This window comes from Acomys minous (genome assembly GCF_964271855.1).
Source record: "Acomys minous genome assembly, chromosome: 2".
Classification (NCBI taxonomy): Eukaryota; Metazoa; Chordata; class Mammalia; order Rodentia; family Muridae; genus Acomys; species Acomys minous.
The window spans coordinates 19720941-19738131 of record NC_140484.1 but is presented as its reverse complement, the minus strand read 5'-3'; the positions used below and the strand labels follow the sequence as shown (position 1 = coordinate 19738131).

General features: G+C 49.1%; 1 protein-coding gene across 1 annotated transcript in view; it reads right to left on the bottom strand.

The window, feature by feature from the left end:
• The window catches only part of TLL2 (tolloid like 2), a 106944-nt gene that overhangs the window by 69064 nt on the left and 20689 nt on the right, over positions 1-17191 (bottom strand). The window contains exon 2 of the mRNA XM_084749680.1: positions 15950-16060. Coding sequence (XP_084605806.1) covers positions 15950-16060 — 111 coding nt within the window. The remainder of the gene's footprint in view (positions 1-15949; positions 16061-17191) is intronic.

Here is a 17191-nt window from a genome sequence, read left to right as displayed (position 1 = left end):
TTCATGCCCAAAGCATCACAGGCCAAGGTAGGAGTCCAAGTTCTCCTTAAAACAGTCAACAAATGCAAGTCAAAGTCAGAAACTCTTGCTGAAACTAAGGCCTCTCGCTGTAGCTGGCATGGCATCTTTTTAAACCCACTCCAGATGGTGCCTGTCTATAACAGTGGGATAGGGAGGAGTTAGGTAATAAAAGCAATGGGAAGACCTTAAGAAAAGACCCTAGAAGCCACGTTCTGTGTAGTCATCCTGTTGCCCCTGGACGAATGGCCCAGAATGGCCAAGATTCCCTATGCAGTTCTCACACTGTAGGCTGACACTCATAGAGGTACTGTGGATGTCTGTTGGGCACTTTGCTAAGTGCTGTGCTCCTACGTGTGTTTTCTCATTTGCTTCTAGGCATGGTTGTATGAGGTAGGCCCTACTGCTAGCTTTCACTTAAGGGAAAGCTGAGTCTTCACGCCACTCAACATTACCTGCAGGCGCCCAGCAGGTAAGAGGCCAGCCTAGGGGCAGTCCTAGTCCCATCCGCTTCCCCTGGTGGCCTTCATACAACGGGACTAGAGATGCCAACCTTGATCATGCGTGCCCCAGTGGAAGAGATAGGAAAACCTCTGCTTCCTGGGCAGCTAGACAATAACAGGTTGTGTTCACAGAAAGAACTCTTTGAGTTTATCTCAGGGTGGCTTCTGGAGGCTTAGGGGAGCCTTGTGCATATCGTGAGAAGTTCCCAAGTGATGGAGCCTCGCCTCCAAAGAAGGAGAGCAGGGAGAAGAAAAGCAGAGGAGAAATGGAAGCTGGTGTCTCCTAGAGGCTACCCTCTGTCTCCCAGGGGGTCCTCTGGTAGGCTCAGAGCTCTCAGCCTCCAAACCAGGCATCAGGCTAGGCAGCCAGGAAGACTGAGAAGGTTCCCTCTGGATACAAAGAAAGGCTCTCTTCACTCACACCTCCAGAGCTGTGCAGGGCATCCCTACTGTGGCCTGGAGCCACATTCGCTTTGCTTCAAGCCGGTTCTGTGACACGATTGACCAGTTCCCGTTGTGCAGGAGACACAGCTATGGAGCAGACCTAACCCAGAGCTAGGGAGAAGAATAAGAGCAGCCTGGGGACAGAACTCTGTTTCCCAACCTGGAAATCCAGGAGGGCTTCCCAGGAATGACATTGGAGGACACGAAGGGCTTTAAGACCCAGGGAAGGGAGGGTCTGGCAGGATAGGATGCAGGAGCGGAGTGGAATGACCAGTTTCACAACACAGAGCCTGACCTGAGCCATCTTTGGCAGGTACTTAATGTTCTCTGCTTCGTGGAATGGTTAGAAGAGGATGTACCGTTTCACGTGTCCGTAGCATGTAGGACGATGTGTGGGATGTAGTCTCATTGTTATCCTTCAGGTTGCCTTAGGAGACCTCAACCTTTTTTTTTTCTCTCTTGATGACTGAGCTCAAAACAGGACCTTGTTGGTCCTGCTTCCTTCTCTGCCTGCTCCAAATGCAGCTTTCCCCAGACAGTCTACAGCCCTGAGTCACCGTAGCTCACCCTAAGCCAAGGCTGCCCAGCATGCACAGATAGAATGCTAGCCTCACTTGGTGGGGTGTGAGACTATGGGGTAGAGCCACTGAGATGGAGCCAAGTGAAAGAGAGGGAAAGTGGGACAGAGGATGTGCCCACTCTCCCTCCCAGAAATGACTGTTAAGTTTGGGTTCTGTGAACCCCAGAGGGAGACTGCTACTCCTTTATGGCCCTTTGTGGGGGAAATCTTTTTTATACTGACTTCCAGAAGCTTCTGAGATTCGTTTACAAAGCAAGGAACGGGCGGGGCAACAGCAGTGGAAAGATCAGTCCCCAGGACCTTGTGACTGATAGGAAAACAAGAAGAGGGCAGCAGGGACCATAGTGCACCAAGAATGCCCAAGGATGAAGCAGGCTATAGTGGAAGGCGTAGGGGCATCCACAGGCTTCCTGAGAAGGGCTCGCTGAGCCTGAAGCAAAGGCGGGTTGAAATGGGGAGAAGAAAGAAGGGATTCAGACCATCCAGGTATTGCTATGGAGTAGGGTAGTCTTAAACCTCCCTGGGTCTGATCCCACTTATCTCCCCATCCTCATAGCCACCCACCAGCTATCTACCCTCAACTGTCTGCTTCCTGGCCTGTTGAGTTTCTCTTGCTTCATCCTGCAACGTCTTCCCCATAGCACCTCCAATCAAAACCCTCCAGGGCCCCCTGGGCCTCTTGGGGGGGGGGAGACACACCCCTTCTCTAGGCTTTATTCACACCTCTTTCAAGTCTCTGCACTCACTGGTCCATCCCCCTCCCCCACCCCCCCATCACGGTGCTTCCGTAGTACCTCACGCATATAAGTACGTGGGTATGCATGCCTATGTATGAGCATATGGGGGTCAGGGAATGACATCAAGTGTCTTGAGGAAGAAGACAAGTCCCCTTCTGACTTGTTGCCTTGAAACGGTGTCTCTTGCTGAACCATAACTTAACATTTGGCTGGGCTGGCTGACCAGCAAGCTCTCGGAGTCTACCTGTCTCCAAATACCAGGCTTTTTATGAGGATACTGGGGGTTAAAATTCGGGTCCTCATGCTTGTAAACTAAGTGTTCTCACTCACCCACTGACTGTCTCCTCTCCCCTGGCCTATGGAGTAATTCTCTGTGAGTCATTCCTACAAAAACGGTCCACTCCTTGAGGATCAAGAGAACAGCTTGGGTATCTGAAACCGCATAGTGGTTATAATGAATGCCCGACAAGCAGGTCCCAGGCCTAGAAAGCTGGCTCAGTGGCTATGAGCACTTATTGCTCTTGCCGAGGACCACAGTTCAGTTCCCAGCAACCATGTCAAGCGGCTCCCAACCACCTGTATCTCCAGTTCCAGAAGATCAAATGTCCTGGCCTCCATGGGTGCCTGCATGCATATAGTGCATATACAGACATGTGGGCACATGCATATACACACTAAAAATAAACCATACATATACACAAAATTTAAACGCACAAGTGTGTCTAGTCCAAGTGGCACTATGTACATATATCTGCAATCTGGGTTAAACGCATTATCGTTTTCCCCCTTAGATAGGAAAGTGAGGCTCAGAGAGGCCCACATAGCACATGGCCTGCAGGCACCAGCTGCTGCTTACAGAGCTGAGGATGCTTGATATCAGCCCTTGCCTCGTTGCTCTGCAGAAACAGAGAGAGAGAAACCTTGGGCCATGTGGACTATGTAGCTAGGTGCTGTTTGCTCTTCAGAAAGAAGATGGAGTCAATCCTCATTGCTTGCAGTGACGTTCTTCAAAGTGGCTGTGAGCACTCAGCTAGTGAAGTGAGCCCTGAGTCCAGTTCCTAGAGAAGTAAGACACTGTCCTGTGCACAGCATGGCACTACCAGCTACATATAACACAGAGAGAATAGTTCTATGTGTGTTTCTGCTCAGATGCCTTATTTAACATCTAGTATGCATTCACCAACACTGACTTTTCAGATAGCAGTAGTGTAACTTAGGCCTCAGTGCCACTCATGGGTTCCTCTTTAAAGCCCCTTGTGACCTTCTTGGGATCAGGAGATGCAGGCAGCACTTCAGTACCATGACTGGGCATCACACTAAATGGCAAAATCACCAGCAAGAGGCACAGAAACTCCCGATGAGCTAAAAGCAATGCATGGGAAACCCACCCTTTGGGAACTGATTCGGGACACTGCCCCTCCCCCCCAAAGCAGGAACCAATAAGAAAATTCAAGAACACAGAAGCTCCAAAGAAAGGAAGAGAAGACCTTGAGGCCTCTCTTGTGAGCTGGAGGAGCTCAGAGCTGAGTGGTGGGGACTGGGAAGGAGCCAGACAGAGCCTGCTGGAGTGTGAGCTGTCATTGGCCCTGCACTGCATGGTGGCCTTGTAAAGGGTAACAGTAATGGACAGTGATAGGGTGCTTATGGGCACAGGCCAGCTAGAGTGGTGAGCACACTGGCCACTAGGTAATATATCCAACAAGTGGAGGTTCCCCGAAGGTAGCCCCTGAAATGGCAACTCCTGGCCAGTGCCCAGTCTCGTCCTGTAACATCTACACTGTCTGCTTTCAAGAGAAGACACATCTGTAGTGCATGCTTAGATACAGAAAGAGAAAATGCTCCTATACAGACAAAAATGCAAACAAATACACCGCCAAGACAATGTGTATAGTGGCTGGGATTGAATTCTGAACTGAACTCTGAGCTTGAACTTGGAGGAGTAGAACACACAGGGACTAGAACTTTCTCACTGCCCAGCCACGGCATCAAGAGAAGTTGCAGAAGAATTTTATCCCATGCTCTCTGCAGAGATGCCCAATAACGATTTACAGATATCTCAAAGGGCGAGTCCAATATGCTAAATCACAGAAAAAGTAGCAGGAGTTTGGGAAATTAAAGACTTCAAGAAAGGAAACAGACCCAAGCCATCTCTCAGGCAGGAGGGGCATCATAGATTCAAGACCATCCTGGACTACATAGTGTACATGCTCATGAGAGAGAGAGAGAGAGAGAGAGAGAGAGAGAGAGAGAGAGAGAGAGAGAGAGAGAGAATAGACAGAGACAGAAGGAGAGACAGAGAGAGAAAGACAGACATAGATAAACAGAGAGAGAGAAAATGTGAGCACATGAGACAGACAGACAGACAGACAGACAGACAGACAGACACAGAGATAGACAGAGACATCAGAAGGCAAAGATCGATGCTCTGGGTATTGGCATGTCAGTGAAATGTGACAGAGAGATCGATGCACACTCATAGTCACCACAGAGCTCAGGAGGTGGCATGCTATATTACAAATGGATGCCCAAGACTGACTATTCCTTCTCTCAGGCTGCCAGGTAATAGCTGAAGTTTCAGGAGCCGACCTTAAGGAAGAAAAGAGAAGTGATCCTAACCAACATTATGAGACTTGCATTAAAAACCTAACATTGTACCTTTTCCTTGCTGGCTCAATGTGCAAGTTCAAGTGACTAGAGCCAGGGACCAGGCAGGTGACACATGAGGATCTCAAAAGAGGACTCAGAAATGATGGGGGGCTGTGGCAAGTCACAGGGAAACTGCCCCCTCTGAGCTCAGATTCCGTTGTGCAACCCACTGATTGCTGCCATGTGGACTCTGGACCAGTATGACTGGACCTTCCAGCTCTTCAAGCCAGTGTTCTGGGTTTTTATGAGAAATCTGATTTTTAAATGTTGGCAGTAAATTGTAAAAATGTAAGCACACTACAAAACAAACAACACACATCTGCAGACCAGATTTGGCTTGGGGGAGGGTAGGGGACTGACAGTTTGGGACCTCTGAGCTGGAGGGCGGAGGTGACAGTCATGCCTGTAGGCAGGCCAGAAGCGAGGCTCTGGGCTATAGTCACTGGGGCCTGGGGATGAAAGGGTCTTAGAATGCACAGAGTCAGAGAGCAAGGGGCACAGAAGCAAAGCCCGGCTCATTTCTCACTGTAGACAAGCAAGGGTCCTTAAAGGGGACCAGAAAAACAAGATAACCAGACCAGAGTGTGATTATCTGGCAGCTACACTGGAAGATCCCCTTGGAAACTGCAGAAGTGATTGACATGCCAACCTCAGTGTAAACAGTCCTATAAGAACCACACCCTGGTCCAGGTCATCCAGTACATCATCCTGTAGGAAGCAGGCCAAAAGCCTCACCCTAAACTCACACCGGCCGGCTGACGCACCTGCCACCCAAAGCAGTGTCCCAGCACCCTCCGTCTCAGGGGCTTAATTCCCATCCCTTTGTAGGAAGCAGTCTGGGCTTTCTTTGGCTCTTCTGTCTGGCCCATTGATGTATTTTCTGCGAAGGAACAAAGCAATCCCACAGTCTCACATCCTTCCAACTTCTGGGAGCCCTCTGGGCAGTCTTTATAAGGTGCCGTGTCAGATGCAATTTAAACAGGAAGCACCAGGTGAAGGCTAACCAGAGATATTGTTGTGACCCAGTCTGTACCAGGAGCAGCAGGGGTCACATGGCCAGTCCTCACCAGCATTCAAGGAACGTACCAAAACAAAAAACAAAACAGGACACCCCCAAATGACTCATTCCTGGCTCTCGGGAGGAGGAGTCCAATCATCCATTTCATAGATAAAGAAACTCAGAGTCCTAAGATGCCCCTAAGAGTCCATCACAGGGAACTCCAGGGCTGTGACAATGGTTTGTTAAAAAGCTTGTTCCACCTGTCACAGTACAGCTGGCTAGACCGCTAGCAAGGAACATATTTATCAGGGTGGGAGCGGGGGCTACATTCTATAATTATCTTTTTTTGGTAATATCCTCTACTCTCAGTACCCCTACATAGATAGGTACCACAGTAAGGGACACTTGATTTGATGGATCGTAATATAGTGGCCATATCAGAGCAAGTATAAGAGCAAGAAGCATTTTGCGGGTCCCTGAAATCAGCCGTCTTCCTTTCTTTCCACCTTACAAGTCCTGGAGAAGGCAGCCCTCCTCTCTCTCCCTCTCCCCCTCGTCCTCTCCTAACTATCAGCTGGCTCCCATCCTTTGTATATGTGTTTGTATGATGTGTATATAAAGTGCATATATGATTACGTGTACACGTAGTATGTGTGCATGCGAGTGAAGACACACACACGTGTCACAGCACACACGTAGAGGTCAGAGGACAACTTTAGCTGTAGGTCACCTCCTTCCACCTTATCTGAGACAAGTCTCTTTGCTGTTCACCGCACTGCATGTTCCAGGCTAGCTTCCAATGAGCATCAGGAAGGTCTCCTGACCCAGCTCTCCCATCCCACAGTAGGAGTACCGGGACTACAGATGCACGGTTACCACTCCTGGCTCCACGTGCATCCTGGGGACCTGAACTCAGACCCTCATGCTTGCTCAGCAAGAATTTTATTCACTGAGCCATTTCTCCATCCCTCATATAGCTATCATCCATTATTAATCAGCCATCCAGCTCCTCGCAGAATAACCCCTTTCTTTAGAGCTACCCTGAGTGAATTCTCTGTCTCATACCTGAGGACCTGTTGGCTAGAATGCCACACATTACCCACTTGCTTATCACAGCTTCTGATTTTGATTCAGACTCCCAGATTCATGGCCCTGGAGGGCAGCGAGTCCTGGGATAGATTGAGAATGCCTGCCTGCCTGCCTGCCTGGCTGGCTCAGCACCCACTGTGGCTCCAGTTGCGACAGATGCAGTGGCGATAAATATCAGCTCCAAGGTGAGCTTGCTTTCCCCAACACTGGAAGTTTTCAGTGAGCTCTGGCTGCTGTCCAAGGTGTAAGTCAGCCTTGAGTGAGGCCCCAGAGGAAGAGATCGACGATAGAATCCTTATGTTGTGTTCTTTCTTCCTTCCCAGAGAGCAGATGTGCACTCTATCAAATGTCTATCATTTCAAACGGTCTCACCAAATAAAAGACTTCATGGGTAGAGGCATTGCCAAGCCATGCTGGTCCTAGTGCTGGAATCCTGGCCCTAGAACTTGCTGACCACCAGACCCTCTTGCGTCCAGGCTCTGGCCCTGGGGCATCCTGACCTCAATAGTGGCTTTAAGAGCAGTTCACCCTGCCCTCTTTTGGCTCTTACCTCACCCCCCTGATTTTTTTTTTTGGTTGTTTTTTTGTTTGTTTTGTTTTGTTTTTTTGCTTTTTGTTTGTTTGTTTGTTTGTTTGTTTGTTTTGAGACAGGGTTTCTCTGTGTAGCCTTGGCTGTCCTAGACTCACTTTGTAGACCAGGCTGGCCTCGAACTCACAGTGACCCACCTGCCTCTGCCTCCTGAGTGCTGGGATTAAAGGCGTCTGCTACCACACCCGGCTATCACTCCCACCCCGATTTTGATTTGTGGACTTTTGCTTTAGTTTCAACTCTTGCCCCGTCACATTCTCCCAGGCCAGTACTTCCTTATGTCCGCCCCAAACCCCACTTCCCATAAGGACCAGGGCCTGCTCTACCCTCCTCTTCACAGCTACCAGCATGGAACTAAAAAGTCTGCTAATGGCCTCCCTGGTGCTCTCTGCTTGGGTTCCTCTACTCCCAGGCTGGGCACACTCTTACGCCTGTCTGGAAAGCAATCTTTGGGGGAGGTGGGTGGCTGTCACAGTGAGGGACACTTCTGATGCCATCTCCTACCCCGCCAGTACTCCAGAGTCACAACAACAATCACTTGCCACTACAGCTCCCCCTCCTTAATGGTAGAAAAGACATGGATATAGCTATATCTTGGACCTGAGTACAGATTAGCATTTTTTTTTTTTTTTTTACATGAAAGAAGGGAGGCAAGAGAAAAAGCTGCTAATCGTGAAGTTGACATCAGAGAGACGGCAGGGCTGTGTGACACAGCCCGGGCCAGGCCGTGGATGACAGCACATGAAGACTAAGTTCCATGCTGTGGAACTCCAAGAGAGGTCTCCTGGGAGGGCAGGCTGACCACGGGAGGTCAGCTGGATGGCTTCAGATTACGAAAGGATGGAGCAGTGGGCAGGAACCTGGATGCTCTCTCTGTCTCAGAGATGTCTTGAGGACCGTGTTTTCTGACTGAGAATCTGTAGGAAGGGACCAGTAAGATAAGCTGCTGCCCATATGGCTAATGGGTATCATTTTCAGGCACTCCATACAAAGTGATGTGGATCTGCCCAGCCCTGGGCCAGCACTCTGAGGCTGAGACCACTCTCTGAGCTTTCACTTACTCCTAGGCCTTTTAGACATCACACAGTCAAGCACACAAGCCTAACCATAATGGTGTCTCTGGAAGTGTGTGTGTGTGTGTGTGTGTGTGTGTGTGTGTGTGTGTGTGTGTGTGTGTGTGTGTGTGTAGGGGTTGAAAGTGAGCCAGGAAGGCCACTTTGCAGTTCTAAGCTCCTGGTCAGATCCAACCAATGCAATATATAGTCCAAAAGTGGCATCACTTATATATTCAGCCTGATATGGGCACTAAGGAAGAAAGGTCAAGACCAAACTAAATAAGCCACTACTGTTGAGAGTCTGATGAAGGAGAAATGCAAGCTGATTGCAAGTTGATGCTGAATGCAAGCAAGAATTTTGTGCAGAGCCAGGTGTGGTGGTTCACACCTGAAATCCTAGCACTCAAGAGGCAGAGGCAGGCAGATCTCTGTGAGTTGGAAGCCAACCTAGTCTACAAAGTGAATCCAACAGAAAAGCCCTGTCTCCAAAAACCAAAATCCAGAAAAAAAAAAAGTCTATGCAGGATAAGGATGGCTCCCCCACATGACTGCAGAACTCATATTTTCTTTGAGGATGGTGACCAAGGGGCTGAATATTTAGCAGCTCAAGAGGACAGGTTAGAGCTAATACTTGAAGCTATTTCTAGAAGCAGGAAGTTATAAACCTTAAAGTTTGACTCAAGATAACAAGAGACATAGTTGCTGCCAGACAAGTGTCCAGGTGAAAAGTAGGTAAGTGGGTGATTCTTGTGGCATTTGGTGGAGGATCCACAGCCTATGTATGTGACTGTTGGGCCAACTTCTTGCTGGGGCAGCACCAAGGCTTGCTGGGCCGGCACAGAGATTTCCTGCATGTTAGTTAGGATCAAATCTAAGAACCTCCCCAGGCGTGTTGCTACAGACCTGGCTTTAGCACTCCCACTGCGTCATGGCAGGGCATTGCAAGGAATTCCTGGGGAGTTCAGGGTCTGGGACACAGATAAGGACCAGAAAGACCAGGAGACAAGGAAATTAGCAAAAGGTCAACCAAGGGGGACACCACAGCTGTTGGCGTCATGCTCTGGGAAAATGTTTCCGCTTACTACCTTTATTTGATTCTCCCATGAGATAAAGAGTATAGAAGATGCCATATAAAGTATCCCATCTGACAAATAGGACATGAGTTAGTCTAAACCCACAGCCATATAATACAGAACCAGGAATGCAACTTTGAGTCTGCCCAACTCTTATGCACAACCATCCACAAGGTCAGATCCACAAAATAGAGGCCCAAAGTGAACATCTTCAAGGCTGCAGAAGCACACAGAAAAGGGAAGGAGTGGCCAGAATCTTAGAACTTAAAGACCAATAATGTTTAAACGTCTTGAGATTTTAAGCAAAAATGTGTGTGTGTGTGTGTGTGTGTGTGTGTGTGTGTGTGTGTGCGCTATCTCTGTGTGTCTGTATGTATCTGTATATCTCTGTATGTGTGTGTGTGTTTCTGTGTCTTTTTCTCAGAGACCTATTCATTGATGTTCATAGACTGCCCCCAAAATCGAAATGTGAAGCCCAACACACTTCAAGAATAAAAGGCACCAAGCCTGTGAGTATGGGCCCCTCCTCACCCAGCTCCTGGGGATCCGGTGAGAGAGATGTGGATGAAGAAAGCTCCCTAAGCCTTCTGACCCTCTCCAGCTTCCCAAGCCAGAGGCATCAGCAACCCAGAGCTCCAGCAACCAGGTTGTCTCCAAGATGGCACTGGATAGTATCTAGTGTGTGAGCAGACAGAGCTGAATCCTTGGTGCTGTCCCAGCAAGAAGTCAGCCAGACAGTCACATACATAGGCTGTGGATCCTCCACCAAATGCCACAAGAGTCACCCACTTACCTACCTTTCACCTGGGCACTTGTCTGGCAGCACTCTCACCCCAATGAAGAAAATTGGTAAGATGAGGAAGTCATGTCTATCCAGGCTGGAGAATGCCTCCCCTGTGTGTGTGGATACTCAGAACTCATGGTCTGTCTATGGGCCTGTTTAAAGTCACCCTATCCATTAATTCCCTCAAAGACCCTAAGGCTAGACACCGTGTTGGGGAGCACATACACGCAAGTCTGTTTTCAGATCCTCCATCCTTGGAAATCTGAGCCCAGAAAGCCTGAATTGGAGTATTTGATTCAGACACCCACAGCAGGGGTGTCTAAGTCTTTGGTCACATCCCCTCCTGTGGTCTAAAACATCAGTATTTAAGTAGTCTTGAGATAAGTGAGAATGAGGTTCCGTCTGCCACCCCAAGCTGTGGTCAGGATCAGAAGTAGCAATCAAGAAGCCAAAGAAGCTATGGGCGAAGGCTTTATGATTGGAAGATGACACTCAGAGAAAGGACACAAGCTGTCGCTTCTGCCTGTTTATTTACTTTGAACCCTGAAGCCAAACTGCTGGGGCTCTGCAGATGCTCTGCACAGACGGCAAGAGCTAAGGAAGCAAGAGTTACGGCTAGGCTGGCCTCTTCAATGGGGATGGACACAGCCCAGTGGCTCAGAATAGACGCGGCAGGAAACATCGGCTTCCATCACTGCCAATAAGTAATTAAAAGCACTTCCCTTTTCAGAGTTCTCATTATAGAGATGAAGAACTCAGATCCATTATCCCAAAAGAGATAGCTTCCTCTATCTTCCTCTAAGGTACATTGCAAAGACAGTGATGTTCAAAGCAAGCTTCCTCCACCCATCGGGGAAAAGAAAAACAAAAAAAGGCACACATTGACCACACAGGCTTCTGCCTAGTGCCTCAAATTCAAAAACAGGGCTGCCAGGTCCTGCCAGGCATACGGGAAGAGATGCAAGAGGGTTGGAAAGTGTGTGTGCCTGTGTGTGTGTGTGAGAGAGAGAGAGAGAATGTGTGTCTGTGTGTCTCCCGTTAAGTACTTCCTTCACTACACAGCTAATCCGATTAGCAGCTTTAGGAAACTCCGCAATGTTAATTCAAGAGCTCCATTCACAGAGAAGCTAGGCCCATGCCCGCCCAGAGCTCCATTCTTCTCACAGCAAATCAAAAGCATACAGAGGAACTTTCCCTGAAGGATACGCTCTTGCCTCCTGGCCCCACGAAATCCAAATGCCACCGCCACATCCGCGGGTCAGCTAGCTGCCCGGACTCGGGAATGAGCCCATCCCAACATGAAGACGCTAGAGTGCTTTTTACAACACACCCACACGAGGCCGTTTCAACAGCATTGTGGGCCAGGTGGCCTCCTGCAGCTGGCAGCTGTGCTGCGTGAAGAGGTGTCACAAAGGCACCCAGAGCGGAGCGGAGCGTGAGTCACCAGCTCTCTGGTCTTCATTTCTTTGTCTGTAGAATGGGGACTTAGAGCAGAGCGAGTTGTTGGAACAGAAGGCTGGACGGAAGGAAGCTCAGGGTGTGGACAGACACGATGTCATTGGGTTGGACAGAGGACAGGAGGGGAAGGGAGCCTGTCTCTGTAGACTGTGAATTGGGAGCCAGACTAAGAAAGCTTTCGGAAAAGCAATGGGGACATCTGAAGGAGTTTAAGGGGGCAGAGTTGTGTTCGGCCTGTGGCGTCATCCCTCCAGGGTCTTCCTCCATCCTTGCATGCCCTTCTCTGTGTCCTGTGTCCTCTCCACCTCCTGGGAAGATTTTGGCCACTGGATTTAGGCGTCTACTCAAAATGAAGGAGGATCTCACCTCAAAATCCTTACCTAACTAGATCTGCAAGGCCCCTATTCTATGGGTCACTTTCTGGAGCTCTAGTAGACCTGAGTAGGGGAGCACTATTCCAAATAGTACAATATAGTACAGTGGCCAGGAAGATGACTTGAAAGCAGGCTGAGGGAAAAGAGAGCTGAGGCAGGGAAGCTCATTAGAACTCAACTCAAGCCTGTGGCCTAAGTGGAGAGTGACAGAAGTCCCTACTGGGAGCCCCAAAGCCTTCAAAGGCCTCTTATGTACCATTGTAGAACCCCAAATGGGCCCCTAAACAAAAGCATGGCTCCCTGTTATTCTAGACTCCTTCTAGAATGTTCTCCATTCCTTCCTGATGGTGAAATGGCAATGGGACGGTCAGGGGAAGATGCAGCGAGCTGGGCGTTGGGACACCTGTGCTCTGGATCGAATGCTACCACTGAATAACTCAGAACACGAGCACCTCCAGGGCATCTCTAGACAAAGAGGACGGCTGGTCCACCTTAGAAGCAATTGCCATCCCTGTGTTCTGTAGCCTGCAGTGGGGCTCCAGCTTTGTAGGAAAAGTGGGCCCTTTCCTGCTGGAGCTCCTTTTCAGCCTCCAAGAAAGAAGCTTGCCCTTATCAAAGCTTGGAAAGTTGGTGAGCTGTGATAAAGAACACATCCCTCCCCACATCCCAACCTAGTGAGAGTGGGTTGAGGGGTGGCTCTTTTTTAATTTATGTTTTAACCCAGAAAAATGCTCAAAGATCTATGTACAAACTTCTTCCCTGCAATATCATCCCCATTTAAACATTTCATTAAAAGGGAAACAGTCTTCTTTCCCATACCTAAGGGCTCAGATGTGGTGTGCCAGGGCTGCCTGTGGACCACTAGTGCCCTTGGCATCATAGCAGCTCACTGGCATGGTGTGAGAGGCATCTGTGATGGAATTTTACCGAACATGTAGCACATTCCAGTTTAGTCTTTATGTTTAAAAAGTGTGTGTGTGTGTGTGTGTGTGTGTGTGTGTGTGTGTGTGTGTGTGTACAAGGCCATGACACTTAAAGGAATTCAGTGAATAGATAGTGTCAGTGATTCCCTGGGGCTGGATAACAGGGTTTTCATTTTCCACTTATGTGCTTTGCACTTAAAAGAAAACCAAGAAGTATTAGTTTAATAAGCAAAATCAATAAAAAAGAATATTCCCAACCCCAAAACAAAATAACTATTCTAGATGGTTACAAAGTGCAATTGACCCTCAGAGAAAAGTAAATGGAATAAAAATCACTTTGCCATGAAAATACACTGAGAAGAAAGCCTGAGCTAAGCTGAGAAGGGAGGGTTATCACTGGTACATTCAAAGCCTTGGTGTCTGGCCCCCACTGCCTGAACCCTTACATATGTGGCAATTCCCCGCAGTCTTCACTTTGATTGCAATCCTTTCCTACATCTGAGACTATGTTGCTCATAGACTCCGACACCACAGAGGAAGTCCTTCCGGTTCCCAGCCGCTCACAGTGGTTCCAAGACCCACTGACAGCACTGGCCTTCATCCGCTAACCCCTATGGGGAGCTTTGTAGCCAATCCCACTAACTGTTCATTTTCCTCGTATGTCTCGGAGCATCTGACTCTGGACACATCTCCTCCACCTCTCTCTCTCTTTTTAGGAATATTCCTGGCATCGCCAAGTACACTGTCAGGGATTCACCTGTGCCATCACTGCCAGCAATCAGCGTGACCAGGTGTTCACATCCTCAGCCAGGACTTGGCACCCTCAGAGCAGCTGATGGGCTATAGGGAGTAAAGGGTTGAGCTGCTCCACCGAAGAACAGCCAAGTCCACGTGAGCAAGCCATAGTCTTCTTGAGACGCTTCGGGAAGGGTTCCTGTTAGCCATAGGTAAAGCCCAAGTTCACTGGGGAAGACAGTAAAGGAGCTGTTTGCCATCTGTCCTAGTCATTCTCTTCAGATGCAGCTCCTGCTGCAATCTACCCACAGAGCCGTCCTCTGGGGACCACACCTTACCTTTGAAGCCAGAAGCCCTCTTGTGTTTCTTAACTAGGCACCTGACTTCTCCTCCCCCTGAAAAGTCTTCTCTCCCACCCTCTCTCCCAACTGGCTTTCATGGCACAAGATGAGGATGCCATTTATGTGATGCCCTAAGATTTTTCCACTCACAGCTCTCTCTTCTCACTGGTTTCAGCTTATCACACACTCACCAGTAAATACCTCTTATTTCTTGAGATCTTATGTGCCAGGTACTGGACTAGCCTGTTACCTTTATCAGCAACCTCAAAAACTCTATGAAATCAGTCCTAGTTTCACCTCTATTTTACAGGCAGGAAAACAGGGCCAGATCCACACCCATCTGCCTGGGGCTAGGGTCTCCAGGAAGGCTAGGGTTGGGCTGTTTTCTTTTTCTCTCTCTTGCCAGCTCTGAACTTGACCCAGGATGAGGTTCCAATAGCTTCAAGAGAAAGAAGAGGAGGAAGCATGTGTGGGGGAAAGGCTGACAGGTAGTAGGCTGCTGCAAGGCTCGGTCATCAAATGACAAGTTACCATCTGCCACATGAGGATACCCAGCCCCACACTGGCTACTCAGTCCCCTACACTGCTTCTAAGGACCAGAAGGCTACAAAGCTAAAGCTGCTGGGCCCAATGTACAGGGAGGTGAGGAGCACTCCAGGGACCAGCCTCACTGCTCTCCATCTCAAGTTGGCAACCAGGAGAGAGAGAAGAGAGAAAGTAGCCACAAAATGATGACTGGGTAGGTCTCCTGCCCTAGACAACATGAGGACTTGTCAATCAAACAAGCGCACAATCTCCATAGGCAAACATCTCATTTTAGCCTAGTCTTCATCACTGACCGCGTTGTCAGGCACCATTTAAGTCCAGCCCACTTAACAATTCTCTCCAGTCTGGGACAAACAACACCTCAAGCTAGAGCCTCAAGAGCCAACACTGGGCTCTAGGCTGAACCCTCCAATGGAGGCAACTGGAGATTTTCTTAGAAGGGTCAGCTAAGTTGGGCTAGGGCAATGGCTCCACTGATGAAATGCCTGCTGTACATCATGAGGACCTGGGCTTGAATGCTTGGCTTTCACATAAGTGTGTGGTAGCACACATCTGTAACTCCAATGCTGGGGCCAAAGTTCAGGGAGAGGCAGATCCCTAAAGCTCACTGGCCAGCCAACCCAGCCAAACTAACTGATGAGCCCCAGGTTCAGTGAGAGACTGTACCTTACAAAAGGCAGAGTGACACCTGACATGGACCCCTGGCCTCCACACATGTGCACATACAATTGTATATGATCTTGTATGCACACATGCACAAATATGAATGAGTACATGCAAGAAAGTGAGTGAGTGAGAGAGAGAGAGAGAGAGAGAGAGAGAGAGAGAGAGAGGAGAGAGAGAGAGAGAGAGAGAGAGAGAGAGAGAGAGAGAGAGAGAGAGAGAGAGAGAAGACAGTGAAATTTTAGGTCCTAGACCCATGCCTCCATCAGAGGAGGTGGCGTAGTCCCTCCAGGTCTTCCAGAGGACCTACAAGTCAAAGATGCCAGGGTTTTCTAGCCGAGTCCTCAGGCATTCCACTGGTACACAAGCAGATCAGGGAGCCAATACTTGCCAGTGTCATGTCCCTCTTTTTCTGCAGATAGCTTGGTCCAGTCTTCAGCCTTGTCAATGTGAAATAACTTCAGGTCATCTTCATCCAGGGCAATATCTCCCCAGAAGACAGCTAGCAAGAGAAAGCACAGTGTGTCAACTAAGCCTGCAGGCCAGAAAAAGGGATTTGCTGATTAACCCTCTGAAGTCATCAGAAGCAGGAAGCAAATCCTAGGAAAGACAGGCCTGCCAATCTTAAATTACCTTTAAATAAACCTTAATTGTATTAAGGTTATAGTATTTGAGATAACCACCACAGGAACCCAGAGCCTTGGCCTACGAACACCCCATGTCACCCTAGCTCCAGGCAGCTCTGGGCAACACGTCACTCAGAGACAGCTGTTTCTCTTTTCTTCTGCCCCCAGGATAGAGACGAAAAAGCACAATGCCCTCACTTTATCATATTGCTCACGGTATCCGCTGCCATCCCTGGAGAACAATTGTGGCCTTTCTACATCTTCCTTCTCAAGCAATGTTCTGGACAGTTAGGTCCAGCGCCTGGGATCTTGAACACAGGTGGTACAAACATGGCTTAGCAGGATGTTGTGTACATCTGCGTGGGAGGCATGTCCCCATAGGACTAAGTATTAAAGGTAAGGGCCTAGATGGGCCCCACTGGGGGGCAGTGGGGCAGAAGCATGATCCCAGACCCCACCCCTCCCTCCCCCACCTAATCCTTCCCACCCTACCCCCCACCCCTGTTCCCTTTGCACTATGATGATGTGGTGAGCTGTTCTGCTCTACCAGGTGACTCCCATGGTGCTGTTTGGAAAATCACTTGATCCCTTTTGCCTTTGGCTTCTCGTCTAGGGATACAGTTGTAACTGGATGTCAGGGTTGCACGGGACGTAATGAGATGAGGTTTGCTAACAGCAGGCACAGGACTGGACAAGTCAAGTACCTGGTGAAGCACAGAGCTACCCTGATTTCCACTGAGTTCCCCTTGGCACCTGCTTCTCCCTCCTCTTCGCCCTCTACCCTGAAGACCCCTGCCAACCATAACTTCCACATCTCCTCTGGTGAATTCTCCTCCCGCCCAGGCACACCTCTCCTGAGTCTGTGTTGCTGTTGGATTAAGCTGTGTCATCTCCTCACTGTACCTGTGCCTGACAGGCTTCAGGCAGATGAGGCTGGGGAGCAGGGCAGCACACTACAATTAGGGTTACTGTGTTTTACAGTCATCAGAGGATTCAATCTGTGTGTC